The sequence below is a fragment of the Plectropomus leopardus genome, chromosome 14, assembly GCF_008729295.1.
Source record: "Plectropomus leopardus isolate mb chromosome 14, YSFRI_Pleo_2.0, whole genome shotgun sequence".
Lineage (NCBI taxonomy): Eukaryota > Metazoa > Chordata > Actinopteri > Perciformes > Serranidae > Plectropomus > Plectropomus leopardus.
Window position 1 is genome coordinate 253,278 of NC_056476.1, and position 17,500 is coordinate 270,777.

Consider the following 17,500-nt stretch of genomic DNA (forward strand, 5'->3'; position numbering starts at 1 on the left):
ACAAGGGCAGGTGAGTTCCCCGAAGGAGGGTCCGAGGAAAAGCACCAGTTTTTAACGGATCAGTTTTGGTACGGGGCCGGGGTCCACACCTGTCTTTTTTTCAGGGCCGAGTCTGATAACAGTTATCAGTGACTGATAACCAATACTTAAAACCAATACACATTTGTAAACGCAAGTGTTTTTTTAAATCTCTTTAACCCTTTAGGGCCCGTTTTAATTTAACACATGCTCGTATTGCTCTGCACATAAAATTACCATTTCAAAATCAGGCTATAAAAAATTTTATACATTAATATTATTTTCTACTTGATTTGATTGAGTTAATTGAGTTGATTTTTTAACAAACATCACTGCTAATAATAATTAGTAAACATTCGTTAATTTTCAGACTATAAACCCTTTAAATGCCAGGTTTTTGTCATGATGCCACTATATTTTTATATGAAAAAAACACAAAAAATAATTATTTTTATCAGTTTTTATTATTACAGTCTGTCAGCAGCTACAGTCGCGTACTTAGCTTGTAGTACATTGAAAATAATGAAAATGATAAATAAAATAATTCTTTTTTTTTATTTACAACACAGTGGCATGACAAAAACCTCTCAATTAAAGGGTTAAAATTCTTAAAATTAATGACTATCCGGTATTCATGATTAGGACTGATGTTGGTTAAAGAAATACACTCAATGAAAGAAGGAAAAAATGTATTAATTTATCATATGTTTCAAGGCTTTATTTTGAAAAGTGCATAGTGTGCACAGAGCGATATGAGTGTGTGTGATATTGAATTTGGCCCTAAAGGGTTAAACAACACATAAAAATGACACAAAAAAGACACGCAATGAATAGATGACCATTGTAACGACCTTTTTTTGACATTATTCATTGGATTTCTGCCGATATACAGAAGACGATCACATGCTTTAAATAGAAACTGTAATACAGTAACTTAAGTCTTTATGCTGATGATACCTCATTATACTTGAGACAAACCCTGAAGGTTTCCTGTCTCGTGATTGGCTCCTTGTTGTAGAGTGTTTTCCGGGATGGTTTATGAAGTAGGAAACAAGAAGCTCATTGGTTGGTTAGAGGCTGAGCGTCCTGTGTCGTTGTGTTACAGTCCGTTCCCAGAGGTGGCGGAGTCGGTCCAGGAGGAGCTGGACACTTACAGGGCCCAGGAGGACGAGGTCAAACGCCTCAAGAGCATCATGGTGAGACACACATAAAACACACACACACACACACACACACACACACGGTCAACAAACGAGCAAAACGTCAAGTCTACGTCAGAGGTCATCTCCGAGTCACAGAGCTCATATTCGAGGCTCAGTGTTCACGTCTGAGGAGGGTTGGGCGATATATCGAATTTACTTGATGTATTATGGCTTGTTCCACGTGTGATATATGATATGACTATATCGCGAACATTGAGTATAAGCTGTCTTTTCGGTTTTATAAGCCCCTGGTGTTTACTTTACCCTTTTTTAAAATTTCATTATAAAAGTGCTTTATTAATCTTCCTTATAACTGTATTTTATTAAATGCCATTATAACAGTATTGTATTTAAGTTTATTATCTGACATTAGCTGCTTTATTTAAGTTCACTGTAACTGCAGTTCATTCGGTGATTTTGTAATGAACTGGTTGCTGCTGATCGGGGTTCGGTATTGATTGGTTATTGTTGATGTGTGTGTCTGCAGGGTTTAGAGGGCGAGGATGAAGGAGCCATCAGCATGCTGTCAGACAACACGGCCAAGCTCACCTCAGCTGTCAGGTACTGAACGCACCCCGAGTCTACGGAGGTCACCAGCATCGTCACACAGTAAACCACAGACGCTGCTCTCAGTGTTAAATACACTCAGTTTAACCCTTTAGGGACTGTTTGGACCACTTAAGTCTCTTTTCCTCCTTCCTGTTGTGATAATTGTGTGTGTGTTGATGCATGTGTCCTAAATGTAGTCCAGATTGTGTATTTGAGTGTAATCAGTGAATTTGCAGCTCAGCTCCTACAATAAGTCTAAAATACACTGTGGAAACGAAATAGTTACATTCAGACTGTTCAGGTCCAAAAATGCTCCATTGAAACCCATTCAAACTGACATTTTTGATCCCACAGCCATCAGAGCAGAAAAACAGGACTTGTATTATTTCTGGGTGTCATTCTGGGCTTTTGACTCTGAATTTGTCATTTTGACTATTTTCCACCTGATGAGGTCATTTTGACCATATTTGGCATATGGAGGAAATACATGCTATTTCCACTAGGTGACCTGTCACAAACAACCATGCACATCATGGATAGCACTCACCTCCCTCGACTCTCTGTGGTCCCAGAAAATGAAAGTGCCAACAGACTGAACAAAGATAACAAAAAAGCAGTGATGCACGATAATGATTATTTCAGCTGATACAGATAAACCGATAATTTCTTTTTGTTTGTTTTTCATCACCTGAGGGTATGAAAGGCTGAGATGTGGTGAGTACAGATGAATTAAATTTGTGCATTTTCATTTAAAAAAAGACATTTCAGACAAAAAGCTGGAAAATCGCATTTTTGTAAATTTTCAAGAGCAAAATCACCTCTTATCAATCCACCTCTTATCTTCTTATGCCAACTTGAATTGTACAATAATAATGCTGAAAATAATATTGTGTTCGAGTTATAGTGGAACTACAGAGTCGATTGACAGAAAATCTGGTCAGTGGCGGGGAAACAGTTAAAAAGAGAAAGAAACAATGGGTTAAACCTGCTGCTGACTGATGACATGTTGTGGACTGATCTAGCAGCAGCAGTTTGACACAGCATAATGCAGTGTGTGTGGGACTGGAGCGAAACCATGGCAACACGGGGCAAATCAAAGCAATTTATGCTTATTATAATGGGTCTATTTAGCGGCCAAAAATTTTATTATCGGAATTAACGGTATGACGTCATAAGTCCCATTGTTGGGCCAATAATTATTGTGCATCACAAAAAAAAAGATCATAAAAAGTCTGAAAAACTATCTGAAAATTCCTGTGAAACATAAATCTGTCTGGATTGCTTCTTTCTTTCTTCTTTCCATCATCTTTATTAACTCTATTTGTCGAAAAAAGAGAGTTTCAGCGAGGTGCATCCTCAGCAAAATCCCAAATCTGTTCTTGGAAATTTTTAATTAGGAAGGAGATCTTCATTTTCAAACAATAATAATCAACAGAAGCACAATAAGACATAATAACATTTAACAGAAAATAAAAGTAACGATGCAAAATCTGACAATAACAAAGAGGCAGCAATGACAACAACAAAACAAAAAAAAAAACAACTGACAACAAAAAAATGAATAATAATAATAATACATGGATCACACTCCAGACAGAGCTGGAAATGGATCAATCAATTATAGATTATAGAAAAGCTATAAAACAGAATTAGAAAGCTTTATAGATGTATTGTTGTTCAGTCAGCTCACAGATCAGGTGTTTTTATTTCTGTTTAGTGAATATTTTCCTGTAAGCAGGTTTCTCAATTACTGCTGAAAAATGAATTTCCACAAACGTCAGAGGACAGATGAGCCAGAGCCAGGGAACATCTGACTTCCAAAAAACACTGCTGATGTTTTTAATCTGTAACCATGAAACTGTGTTCGAGACTCAAACCCAAACAGGCTGCCTGAACAGTTCAGTGTAATGCTTTGAAACCTGGGAAAATTGCCTTGATTTCTTTCCAAATCCTGGGAAGAAGGCTAGAAGAAATTACCCCAAAAGTAACATGAAATTAGTAAAAAGTACAAGAAAATTCCCTAAAAACTAGCCAAAAAAAAACAACAACAGAAAGGACAAGACAACAAGGATATGACCTGGAAAAAAGTGCTTCAAAATGATCTTAAATCTGTAATGTAATTATAAATGTATCATTATGATAAATGAAAATATAGTTCTCTGGCTTTAAAAAAAAAAAAGTTCTAAATTTGCTAAATTATCACAGTTTGTGGGACATTTCTTGCCAAGTTGCTTATTAAATTTTTTCTCATGTTTTCAAAAGAATATAAATCTAATTTGCTCACCGTACAAACTTTTAAATACTCGTGAAAGGCGTCTGAAGGAAGCAAAAAGAAAAGTGATGTTGGTCCAGGTTTCAAAGGGTTAACTGTTAAACTGGACTGACGGGGATGTTTGTTTTTGGGTGGAGAAATGTTGGAGGAGGTCTTCCGGTTGTCTAATTTTCTGCGGATCGAAGTGTGAGATACTGCAGTGTGAAGTGCAGCGGATTGAGTTTCCTTATTAAAATGTTCTCTCTCTCTCTCTCTCTCTCTGTGTGTGTGTGTGTGTGTGTGTGTGTGTGTGTTGTAGCTCACTGCCCGAATTGCTGGAGAAGAAAAGGCTCATTGACCTGCACACCAACGTCGCCACAGCTGTCCTCGACCACATCAAGGTACAAACCGCCGTCCCTATCCGCACCACAGACCGAATATAAAGCAGGACGACATGACAGCTCCCCCAAAATGTAACACTTCAGTGTGTGTCGTCCCCTGGTGTCTGACTGCAGTATAGGTCATAAAGCCCGCCCCTCCATCTCAGTTAATTGACATAAAAACTCAAAGAACACGCCAAATAAATGTTTCCCAAAGATGGTTTCTGTCACTTAACGTTGTTCTCATCGCCCACGATGACAGCTGTGACAGCCAATCCTATGCTCCCCCGCCACAGTGACATCACCACTGCACAATGGCAACGCCCGTATCTCGGATATTTTAACCTACCTTTCAGCTTCTCCCATGTGCAGCTTTGACCTCCATATCGTATCATTTCATATCGTATTGTATCGTATCGTATGGTTCCGTTCCACTTTGTTTTGTTCGTTTCGTGTCGTTTCGTTTTGTTACATTTCGTTACGTTTTGTTTCATTCTGTTCTGTTTTGTTTCGCTCCGTTCCGTATCACGACATTTCAGTACAAACTTTGTAACCTGCTGCTGTTTGTGTCCTCAGAGTCGTAAACTGGATGTTTACTTTGAGTACGAAGAGAAACTGATGAGCAAGTCGACTTTAGACAAATCGCTGCTGGACATCATCAGTGACCCAGACGGTACGAACACACTCACACCTCAACTCTTCATGGTTATCAAAAGGCATTCTGGGAAGTGTTACGAGTCACAACTGTGGTTGAGAATGTGTGTGTTCCAGTAAAATAACAGAAAAACTAAAGTGTGTGTAAACGTTTGTGATCATCAGCTGGGACCCCAGAAGACAAAATGAGACTTTTCCTCATCTACTACATCACTGCTCAGCTGGCTCCCTCAGAGGTAACGCACGCACGCACGCACGCACGCACGCACACACACACACACACACACACACACACACTGACAATATACAATAAAGAAGCAACGTGTTTTAAATAATAAAAATCCCATTTGTATAAAACTGAAAAAAACCCATTAATTTAAACAAAATAAACCAAAAGCAGGTCAAGCTACAACTTTTAATGCAATTTATTAAAAACAAGAACTAAGTAGAAATAATAACAGTAATTAAATCATAATACAATTCAGTGAATAAGATAATAGAATTAGAAATAGCCACAGATTAGCTTTTAAAAAACTTAAAAACTTTGTCTTTAAGTTACAGCCTCTTCAGTTTATACAGTCATACAAACATCCATCTCAGAAAGTTCCCAAACCTTTTCGATGCCTGGCTACTTGTAGGATTCACAACAAATACATTTTCATGTTTAAATCCCTCCGGAGTTTCAAGAAAGCACGACCTTTTCCAACAAATCTTTGACGGTTTGAGGTGATGAAACATCACGCGGGGAAAGTTGCTCCCATGTGTACCCGCTTCAACATGTTCGGTAAAAGAGCTGCAGAATATTTTGGGTTTTTTGTGCAGCCGTTACAGTGATTTCTTTGTTTAAAAAAAGAACTAAGTGTAACTAATAATATCTATGAGTGAAGTCTGGCTCTGTGGGAACACACAACAACAAATATTTTCCATGGTGGAAATGTGTTTTCATTTTTAAATCAGTTCCACTTTGAATTCACCAAAAACGTGAGCGCGTCCAAACCGCTGCTGTGATGGATGCAGGCGGGACGTCCTCTGAAGTGTGTTACTGCAGCTGTCATCATGTGTGAGTGACGTGAACTGGGACCACAGAGCTGTGAGTCACCAAACCAGCTCTGCACCAGCTTACCCAGAATCAGAATCAGAATCAGAATCAGAAAAAGATTTATTGCCAGGTATAGTTAACACAATACGAGGAATTTGTTCTGGTGGGTTGGTACAACATAAATATAGAAAAAAAAGAAAACAGATAAAATAGAAGATACAAATATAAAATATAAAATATAAAATTATAAAAGGTACGAGCCTAGTATTGATATTAGAGCCGTCACACTGGACTGATTTGAAATTTAACTTTGAGGACCCCTGCGATGGGATATTTTTCTGATTCTTGTGTTTTGCAATATGCTGAGTATTAAGGATAAAATATTGCGATTTATTACCTTTTTTCTTAACTGCAAATTATGTAAAGAAAAACTATCAACATCTATCCGAAAAAGATAGTAATATGTGTCTTGTGGACTGAGAAAGAAACAGATTAAAGTTTAATTTGTTTTTGCAGTATTAATACTTTGCATGATTAAAAAAAAATAAACTTGGTGTCCAAGTATTGATAAAATATTGCCATGCAAAATTCAGTCAACCCTGATTTTTCCAAACTAACAACAAACATTGGACCAAAATGCATCACAAAGTTTCCTGTAGGACGAGCAAATTCAGATAATTCTGCACCGCAGCCGTTTATGAACTGGCGATAAAGTTTCCTCTCTTCTTGATCAAATCATCTGTTCTCAGATTGATTTCCCTCCTTCCAGGCAGCCACTGGTTTCACTTCATTTCTGTGAAAATCAGCTTCAGAGACTTGAAACTTTGTTGAACTTAGTGAGCATTTTGAAAACTTTCCCTGGCGGCAAGTTGAAGGACGTTCGCACGTCCAACTTTTCAAAGTCTGCTGATTAAAAGTGGCGTGTTGGCGAGCTGGTGTCTGAAAGTCAAACTCAGAAGATGAACATAGTTGTTGTGAGATGTATCGTGTAAATTTGGTCGTTTTCTTGCGTGGAAACAGTCGTTGCACCGTGCGCTCCATAGTGCAGAAGGTGTTTTCATGGAGCGAATTATAGGATGCATTAGAAGTAGTGTTAGAGGAGCGGAGATGATTCAACGGTGAGACGTCGTGATGTCAGGGTTTGAGGTTTAGCTCGTTGTCCCGCTGGTGTTCGGTTCTGCCAAAATCAAACCTCACGCTGCAGGAGAAGAAGAGTGTGACTGTTGGGAGAACTTCCTGTGATCCTCCTGTGGTTCAGCGTTTACCGCCAAGAACAAAACAGACGCTGAGGACAGAAAGAGACCTGAGGAGACGGGGAAAATTAAAAACAGCAACACAAAGCTCCTCATTCTTCTCTCGACCAAACAGAGCTTCAGCTGCATGGGGTCAAAGGTCGGGACAGTTTAGTTCACGTTGTTGTGTTTTTGTTTAATGTTACGCTGAGAGACGTGCAAACCTTCAAATGGTGCCGCTTTTGTGAAAATAAACTATAAAAACTGGTAACAAAAAAGTTCCTGAAATATCATAAAAGTAAAGAGAACTAATCTGTGAGCGTTTTCAGTGATGGTTCTCTTTATTAATAAATAATGACGATTAGGGGTTGAACGATCTTGGTTTTTCAGGGCCGATACCGATTAGTAGTTAATGAGACCGCTAACCGACATTTGGAACAGATATGCATTTACAATAAAAAAGAAAAACGTTTCAGTCGAAATTTGGAATTAGGAATATAACAAACTCCTACACAAAACTTTGTTTAAATGCTTTTAGAAAATGTTTCATCAAAACTGAAACTTTCAACATCATATAATCAGCAAAATGCCAAATATCTGCCCCAATAATCAGCCGGGCCGATAATCTGTCGACCCCCTGATAATAATAATCTTTTTTTGTATGGCACCCGTCATACATAAAATGCAGCTCAACGTGATTTACATGCAAGATATCTAAAATTTAAAACCTAACAATATATAAAAATATATTTTTATAAATAAATATTCAAAATATTTTTTAAAGAAAATACAGCACCTGGAAACCATCACTCTGGAAATACGTTGCAGACAGGCCAGAGGCTGAAAACAAATAAAAGTACACATTCTTCCAGTTCTAGTAAACATTGATTTAGGGCCAAAATAAGGAACACTTCATGAATTTGCATGTCATCCTTGTAATAGTCTGACATCATGATGTCAACAAGTCCAATATTGTTGTTATCATGATATGAATTTTTCTTATCTTATTAAAAAGTATACCGGCAGTATGATATGGCACACCCCTGTGGGAAACCCTGAAGTCCTCCCTCCCAAACAGAAGTCATGATCACAGTATCGACTAAAATGTTGGTTTCTCAGGCGGCAACGTTTCTGCAGCGTCGTGCTTCTGAAGCATTCGACTCCGGTGGTTTCTCCTCGGTGGACGCACAGACGCTGTTTATTTCTGAAGTTGCAGAAATTCCTCCTGGATCTGCTTCATTGGATGAAATCAAACAAACAGAAATTAATTTGGCGTCTCAGATGACAAGAGCTGCACTTCTTCCCATCGGCGCTCCGGGGACGCTTACATCACCAGCTGTGGACTGGCAAGCAGCAGAGATGGTTTAGACAGATGGTTTGAAGTCGGCCGTGCCCTCATGTCCCCAAAACCACATAATACTGATCAATAGCCTCATTCTGGACGCGCTATATGAGAAGCATCTTCTTGGCTTCACCAAACTGATGATTTCATTTGAGCCATGATGATAGAAAGAAGACGGTCGAGCCAAAGCGGCGAGTTCCTGTCAGAGACGTGCTGAGAGTCGGTGTAAAAGGAACACAGCTGGATCAGGTTTAGTTTGGCACAAAGCGCCTCTCATCCTTTACGATCGGACAGGACTGTGATTGTTGTTAGTTTCACTTGATGCACCAGGATCAGCCTTTGCATTTGTTTGCACGTATTGCACAAAGAAGCCCACCCGTTTTCGAATCGGGTTTTAATCAGTCAAGACTTTTTTCTGCCACTGAAGTTTACCTGAACCTTCATTAGCAGTCAGTCAGCAGACCAGGTCCAGGTCCAGGTCCAGGTCTGGGTCCAGGCCTCCAGCAGCTGTGGGCAGAGAGCTCTGCTTGCACACCTGCAGAAATAATTTAAACTATCCATCTCAATTATTCAGTCAGTGCTCGTTCAGCGTGGGTAAGTCAGCCAAAAACTGAAGCAGGAGCCGTTCTAATTCATCAATAATCTGCCGAGTCTCTCCAATAAAAACTGTTGGTGGTTTATCGATTGTCAGTGACATCATTGTTGGATGGACAGGTTTTCATACAGATCAGCTTTTCCTCTTTTTAGTTTGAGGTTTTTTGTGTGTTCAGATACTCAGACCATCAAAGGTGATCCTGACTTTATGAGGTTCAAAGTAATAATCTCATTTTCATTTAAATAAATGCCCATAAGATCATAATAAATGCACACTGCTGATGGCAGTAATTTATATATTTGCAGTTTTCTGAACTGGGTGTTGGAGGCAATGTTTGTGGGGAAAAAACCTGCTTAAAGTTACTTCCAACTCAAACTGAAGATATCATCAGGTTCATTTTGGTTTAAATCTTAATTTTCTGTCAGACATTGAACATGACAAATATACTGTAGAACAGCATCACCAGCTGGAGGACCTATTCTACTAAAACTCACAGAGGTCCAGGTACTAAAATTTCCTCCCAGCAAAGGTCCGAGCCTCATACCTTTTTGGTGGTTTGTGTTTTGCCCTCATAGTTCACTGACTCAGTGTCATGTGACCATGGTGTGTTGAAGTGTAATAAACATATGATTTATTATTATTTATTAAACTTTCCAGCATTATATAAAAATGAAAAGCTCCATCTGAAACAAACTTCAAGTAAACTTACATTACATCTGCCCCTGGTAATAATAATGAGAGCTCAGCGCGAGCGGCTGGATGAGACACGGAGCGATGCGTCCTGCTCTTTCTAAATAAGAAACTAACACAAAGTCGTCTGTAGAGTCTAAAGAAGTCACTTTCACCTCTGCAGATGTGTCTGTTTTGGTGCTTTGAGGAGAAGCTGCTCTCTGTTTGTCTGTCTCACTGCATATTGCTGAAATATTGTTCTCATTCTTACATAGTAGTCTTACTACAACTTGGCCACGGGTCCAGATAGGATGAAGTTTTGTCCACGGTCCGCCACTTGGTGGTGCCTTACAGGTACAAATGATGAATCAGTGGTATGGGCGCTAATAACAGTCACTTCTGTGGTTGGTTGTGCGCAACGACAGGTGTTTTGTTGGAAAACCTGGCAGGAGCAAGACAGCCTGTCAAACTACTCCAATCGGAGCAGACTGTCGGATATTTACGTGCTGAAGCTGGTTGTTGGACATGTATGCACGCCGGAGCGGGCTGTCGCACATGTCCACACTGGAGCGGGCTGTCGCACATGTCCACACTGGAGCGGGCTGTCGGACATGTCCACACTGGAGCGGGCTGTCGGACATGTCCACACATGAGGGGGGTGGCGGACACGTATATCATGATGAAAATATCATGAATATAATTTAACCCAGTTTACATTGAAGCCATTGTTTCCCTGTTGACGATCCTCTTATTTTATCCTGAATTGTGCAGTAATTTGAAGAGTCTGTTTAAATGTGAGAGCTGTTGATTTGGCCTCCGCGGCGATCCTGTGAGCGATTGTTCAGACTCGTCCTCCGCTGGCGGACGGCGTGACAGCTCTCCTCTCTGCCAGCAAACCATCCTCCCTCTCTTTCATCCACCTGAGACTCTCTCTCTGTCTTCCTGTCCTCTGGTCGTCCCTCTCCCTCTGTGACCAGCTCTTGGCCTCCTGTCTGTTTCTTTTTGTCTCCTCTTCCTCTCCCTCCTTTGATCCCTCTCCCCCTCTCAGCCCTCCGTCTCACCCCTCTCTCCTCCCCCTCTCTCTCTGCTGCAGAGTCTCCAGAGAGCTGCTAGAGTTTCTCACTGATGTGGTGGGATCGCATTCCTACAAAAACAGCCTCACACACTCTCCCACAGACACACTTTGGCGTTGTGTAATCCCTCCTGCCGCGCTGCAGTCAGGAGCTTATTAAAGACGGACCGTACACTCGATGTCACCCTCTCGGCCGTACGTAGGAAGCAGGAATGTTGAGGCCTCTGAAACAACAGCTTCACGCTGCTGTGATGATGAACTCCTGACACAAACCAGTGCTGCTGACACCGTCTGAGGTGGATTGTGTGGCTTCCCTGGTGTTTTGGTGCAAAACGTTCAAATTCTCGAGCAATATCAGGAACAATATTAACCCTTTAGGGACTGTTTGTCACATTTTAGTCTCTTCACTCTTCCTGTTGTGATAACTGTGTGTGTGTTGATGCATGTGTCCTAAATGTAGTCCAGATTGTGTATCTGAGTGTAATCAGTGAATTTGCAGCTCAGCTCCTACAATAAGTCTAAAATACACTGTGGAAACTAAATAGTTACATTCAGACTGTTCAGGTCCAAAAATGCTCCATTGAAACCCATTCAAACTGACATTTTTGATCCCACAGCCACCAGAGCAGAAAAACAGGACTTGTATTATTTCTGGGTGTCATTCTGGGCTTTTGACTCTGAATTTGTCATTTTGACTATTTTCCACCCGATGAGGTCATTTTGACCATATTTGGCATATGGAGGAAATACATGCTATTTCATCTGCAAAAAATCTACTGAGGATATATTATACTGAAGATAATTCATTTTTGTGTTTTTTTTTTCACCTAAAAGCATAGTGACATCCTGACAAAAACTTGGCATTTAAAGGGTTACAATTCTGAAAATTAATGAATATTAGATATTTATGATTAGGACTGATGTTGGTTAAAAATAAACTCAATGAAAATAGAAAATAATAACATTGTACAATAACTTGTAAAGCCTGATTTTTAAGAGCGTATTTTGTGCGCTGAGTGATATGAATGTTTGTGATATTATTGCAGGTCCTGAAGGGTTAATAAAATGATAAAATTCATTAAACACAATAATAAAATTAGAATTAGAAAGGTAGAAATGTTGTCTTTAAATGATAGTTTCTTAAGTGCATGCAGTCACAAAAACATCCATCTCAGAAAATTCCTGAACCTTCTCCTGGTGTTTAAATCCCTCCAGAGGTTGATATTAACGTGTGTTTTAGTTTTTTAGTTTTCAGTTTTCGCTGATGCCGTCTGATGTTTGTGCGATTGTTGTGTTTCAGGCGGACTTGGAGCAGTATAAGACGGCTCTGCTGGACGCAGGCTGCGACCTTTCACCTCTCAACTACATCAAACAGTGGAAGTAAGTCTGATGAAATAAACATCGAAGGCTTATTCACAGACTTTCTGCCTCACAAACTTAATTCAGAATATAACAACACAAAGTTATTTCCATAAAAAGGACCTGCTGTAGCTATAAGTAATGATATGTTGCATCTTTTGTCCGGATGATGACAGTGACGGAGCAGCGTGTGACTGAGTCGTGTTAAATTTTTCACCTTTTCTCTTTTTCAGGGCGTTTACCAAGATGGCCGCCACCCCGGCCAACTACGGCAACAGCGGAGTCAAACCCATGGGGTGAGCTTTTTAAAAATGTTTATGTGACACAGTTTGCTTTAAACCTCTGCAGATAAATCAAATAACTGCAAACTCCAAAATCCAAAAACATATGTTAAAATGTCTGAGGTATGATTTAAAAAATTAAAATACGTGAGTAAAGTGAAGTTTTTAGTGGGGATGAAATACAATCAGCTGTTTGGGTGAGTTACAGTCAGTGATTTCAACCCCAGAATCGCATTTATCGGAAAAGTTTCTGCCGAGATTCAGCAGCAGTCCACGTTGGCTGAAAATATGAGCTCATTAATCTCACCACAGCGGCGGAGAAATACGACCTGAGAGGACAAATATAAAACTCTCTGTCTGACTAATATTACTTTAAATTAACCCTTTAAGACACACTTCATTCAAGACTCCTCATTTAGGTAAAACAAAAAGCTGCTGTTCATTGTTGAAAGACTTAAACTGTAGATTTTTAGATTGTCGTCATCCAGGATTTGAGAATGATTTTAAAAACGTTTCCAAGATTTAAGGACATGTCTTTGATTTTAGGACTCTTATATACTTTATTTATCTAATAAATCCATTAAATTATTGTCTCAGTCGTAACTAGTGTTTTTTTGCAGTACAGTAGTAGTATTCACTTTAGTATGAGCAGCAGAAAGGGGCAGTATTATTACTGTCAGTGGAGTTTTTTTTTATTCCGTTCAAACAGGAGTTTTTTTCAGACTACCAGCCTAACCCTGTCCTCCTCCTGCTCCTCCTGCTCCTCCTCCTCCTCCTCCTGCTCCCTCTCCTCCTCCTCCTGCTCCTCCTCCTCCTCCTCCTCCTGCTCCTCCTCCTCTGCAGTCTGTTTTCCAGAGTGATGAACACGGGCTCCCAGTTTGTCATGGAGGGAGTGAAGAATCTGGTGCTCAAACAACATGTGAGTAAAAAAAATATCAAAACAGCATCTGACCCCCAAAAAACCTGCAGCCGTTAAAGACGGCATAAGGTAGATTTATGTGTCATTTTTTTAAACATAGTTTAAAAAACAGAGTCCACACAATGAAATAACAGTTTGTCCATGGTGCTGCTCCATCTTTGGAGTTGAAGGATGAGTTGATTAAAATCAGCTGCTACTTAAAAGACTCCATCCAGTTGCTGCTTTTAAGATTCCTGCAGTGCAATTTTTGAGTCTTTGTGTCCTGTCGGCTCTAAACAAGGTCCGCCCATCCAGTGCAGCAGGATGATCCGGGATGTTGGGGGTTAACCATGTCTCTGTGACGATGTGTGCCGACGGTCTCTGATTTCCTGTTGCTGAGACGGGTTTGGAGTAGGCCGCTCGCTGTCAGTATCGCTCTCCAGCTCCTCCACGTTTGCTGGTTTTAGTGCCGCGTGTTGTGCAGACGCCCCCTCGGCCACACGGACCAACGCAAAGCATTGTCAAATGGCATAAACTAGATGAACAATATGGCATAAACTAGATGAACAATATGGCATAATATGAAACAATAGATGTTCTTTCATGATCTGATGATATATTTGCTCATATCGCGCAGCCCGAGTATCAGGGAACATCTTCATCACCAGTGGAACCAGCCGAAAAAAGTCGATAAATCAAGCTTTTGTGAAATCCGGTCAGAAGAACGGTGAAAAAGTCTTTTCCTGCGATAAACTCTTGTTTTGCTTACTTGTTGTTTTGACTCTATTTCTGCAATAAATTCAGTTATTGTTTTAATGCTACATCATTAACTACATCGCAGTCCCTGATTGGCTGCTTATGTTGTCAGCTGCGGTACTGATGCCTGATTGGCTCAGAGTGGATTTTAATTTTTGGAAAGTGTTTTCGGCGGCAGAGAGTCCAAACTGATACAGAGAGAGAAACTGAACGGAAACCGAACTCGCGCTGTGAGTCACCGCCGCCATGTCGCAGGACAAACACTGTAATCCTCATCTCGTCTCCGTCCACATGGTTTATGAGACATTTTCTCTCTTCTTCGTGTCTTTTCTGCCCTTGACTCTCCTCCAACACGGCGGCACTGCTGGCGTCCAGCCTCCAAACATTCCTCTGTTTTTCAGCTGTACGTCGTAACCCGAGAGCAGCAGATCACGCCTTTATTCAACATCTCTCACCGCCAAAACACCGCCCGTCTGCGTCTGGCAGGGGGTTAAATCAAGCGTCCCTAATCTGACGGGCTCTTCCTCCCTGGACAGCAGCGAGGACGATGACAGCGAGGGAGATGATGGGGTGTTTCAGGGTGAAGCTGGCACCAACGTGAAGTCATTTATAATCATCACACACACACACACACACACACACACACTCTCAAACACTCTCAGAGGGAGGCGGTGTCTGTTTTCTACATCCACTCAGACTCTCTGGGTCTGGACGCAGCTGCTGACGCTCCGTCACTGAGGATATTTACACACTTCTTCCACGTTCACGTCGCCAATATTTTCAAAATAGCTGCTCGCTGAATTTCTGAGAATCCAAGCAAAACAAAATAAAGATTCCTGCAGATTTAAACCGAAAAGCTGACAGGAATTCAAACCTTTTAAACTGACCTGAAAAAGTTTTAACTGTTAAAATGTTGAGTTTGATGAGTGAAAATGAATTTAAAATGATAAAGTCCAACCTGAAATGCCGTGTGATCCACAGAGACAGAACTGACTGTGCTTTTCTAAACTTCATTAACCCTCCTGTGTGTTTAAATGTGTGCACAGAAAACGTTTTACACCAAAATAACCGCTGTGATGATGATGTTTCCTCCAGAACCTTCCGGTCACTCGGATCCTGGACAACCTGATGGAGATGAAGTCGAACCCTGTGAGTGTCTTTTATTTGTCTCAGATTTCAGTGGACATTATGTAGAAAGTTTGTCTTCGGACCGAAGGAGGTTTTTATTTTTTACTGCAGGCGCTCAGACAAAAATCAGCCGTATTGATCGTCTCATGACTGTAGGGCCAAAGGGTTGCCATGGTAACTTGGTAACTGCCATCCACATCCGTATTTGAGCGGTGCGTTTTATATGTCGCAGGTTTTCCCACAGATAAATTTATCTGTGGCGCCGATAACGATCAAAACATCTGCTGCTGACAGATTTTGTGTTTCGGGAGCCGGACGGTTCATTAGAAGCTGTTGGAATATAAAGATATTTATTTCAGCCCCTCTGAATTATAAGCTGCTGCTGACTTAAACTTAAAAATAACACATAAGTTTAAAAAAAATGTGTGTGTGTGTGTGTGTGTGTGTGTGTGTGTGTGTGTGTGTGTGTGTGACTGTGCACACACACAGACTGAAGATGATGAATGAGTGAAATTTTTGATGCAACTCCTCAGTTCATGTAGTCATTTGATCACACACACACACACACACACACACACACACACACACACACACACACACACACACAGCATGTTTCTCAGCGTCTGCAGTTACAGTCGACCAACAAAGATCCTGTTGTTGTGAATCTGATGGAGGGAGGAGGAGGAGGAGAGGGCTGGGATGAAGATGAAAGAAAAAGAGGAGCACATTCTCCCTCTATCAGATGGTCCTCAGTGTGTGTGTGTGTGTGTGTGTGTGTGTGTGTGTTTTTCTGACACTTTTTTTTGTTTCTTTTACTCAGCTGGATTTTTTAAAACTGTGTACAAATAAACTAAACTGAACTGATTCGATATTAAATCTCTCTCTGGAGCTGTAATTAAATAAAAATGAATCTCACAGCAGCTTTAAAGTCAAAATATTTCAGATTTATCCAAAACAAACAGAGCTGATCCTGCTGGACGTGACCTCCGGATGAATCAGCTGACGGATGTTTGTCTCTCTGATCCTCCAGGAAACCGACGACTACCGATACTTTGACCCAAAGATGCTCCGCGGCAGCGAGAGGTATCGCTCTGACATGTTTCTGATTGCTGCCGTTCACGTCGTGTTAACGGAGCTTCTGATTGTCTAATGTCCTCTCCTCCTTGTCCTCCTCCCTGTCCTCCTCTTCCTCAGCTCCATTCCCAGGAACAAGAACCCGTTTCAGGAGGTGAGTTTCTGCCCGAGGACTAAACTTTGATGGATGAGGTTCAGAGTTGTTTCCAGGACAGACTGGAAATGATGCTCGCAGACAGAAATCTGTCTCCTCAGTTTTTGTCGTGATTTTAACATTCAAACTATCATTATTATCAGCTGTCTTTCCTGTGGGCTTTTATTTTGAAAAACCGTAACAGAGAGAAAAATTGACTGACGTTACAAAAGCTCTTTTTTGGGGTTTTTTTCAGTATTTTATCATTTTCAGCTGTGAACCAACAAACGCTTTAATGTGTAGACTTCCTGTAAAAGTGATGATGATGATGATGATGATGTTTCAGGCCATCGTGTTCATGGTGGGAGGAGGAAACTACATCGAGTACCAGAACCTGGTGGACTACGCCAAGGTACTGTAGAGGCCAAAACACATCGCCGGCCGACGGCGTGCACCGAAACAGCCGCCGCTGTGATTTTTACTGTAGAACCTTCACAGTAGAGGCACGTTTTAGTGCTCGTTGACCTGCTGACCTGCAACGCTTCTGTCCTTTTTCCAGCCTCGTCGCCTTATTTCAGAATGCTTCTAGGATTTTAGGACATTTGTAGGATTTACAAAGATAGATAGAAACTTTATTAACTTCATTTTCATCCCAAAAGGGAAATTAAGTCGTCATAGCAACCCTTAAAATATTCAAATACAAAAAATTAGATAAAATTTAATACTGTGACAATTAAAAATGATAATACATATATATATGCACAATAATACACACAACAAAAGACAACAACAACAGATTAAAAACAACAATAAAACAACAACAGATTAAAAACAACACAATAAAACATCAAGACATTAAAAACAACAA

At 40.5% G+C, this 17,500-nt stretch overlaps 1 protein-coding gene across 2 annotated transcripts in view; it reads left to right on the forward strand.

Moving 5' to 3' along the window:
- Window positions 1-17,500, forward strand: part of scfd1 (sec1 family domain containing 1) — a 29,160-nt gene that overhangs the window by 10,885 nt on the left and 775 nt on the right. For both annotated transcript variants that reach the window (XM_042500995.1, XM_042500996.1), the window contains 13 exons: window positions 1-10; window positions 1,124-1,214; window positions 1,708-1,781; window positions 4,340-4,421; window positions 4,977-5,073; window positions 5,220-5,290; window positions 12,304-12,383; window positions 12,596-12,658; window positions 13,487-13,562; window positions 15,393-15,446; window positions 16,456-16,508; window positions 16,620-16,653; window positions 16,979-17,044. The exon at window positions 1-10 is cut by the window's left edge and continues 130 nt beyond it. In XM_042500995.1, the coding sequence (XP_042356929.1) occupies window positions 1-10; window positions 1,124-1,214; window positions 1,708-1,781; window positions 4,340-4,421; window positions 4,977-5,073; window positions 5,220-5,290; window positions 12,304-12,383; window positions 12,596-12,658; window positions 13,487-13,562; window positions 15,393-15,446; window positions 16,456-16,508; window positions 16,620-16,653; window positions 16,979-17,044 (851 nt within the window). The remainder of the gene's footprint in view (window positions 11-1,123; window positions 1,215-1,707; window positions 1,782-4,339; window positions 4,422-4,976; window positions 5,074-5,219; window positions 5,291-12,303; window positions 12,384-12,595; window positions 12,659-13,486; window positions 13,563-15,392; window positions 15,447-16,455; window positions 16,509-16,619; window positions 16,654-16,978; window positions 17,045-17,500) is intronic.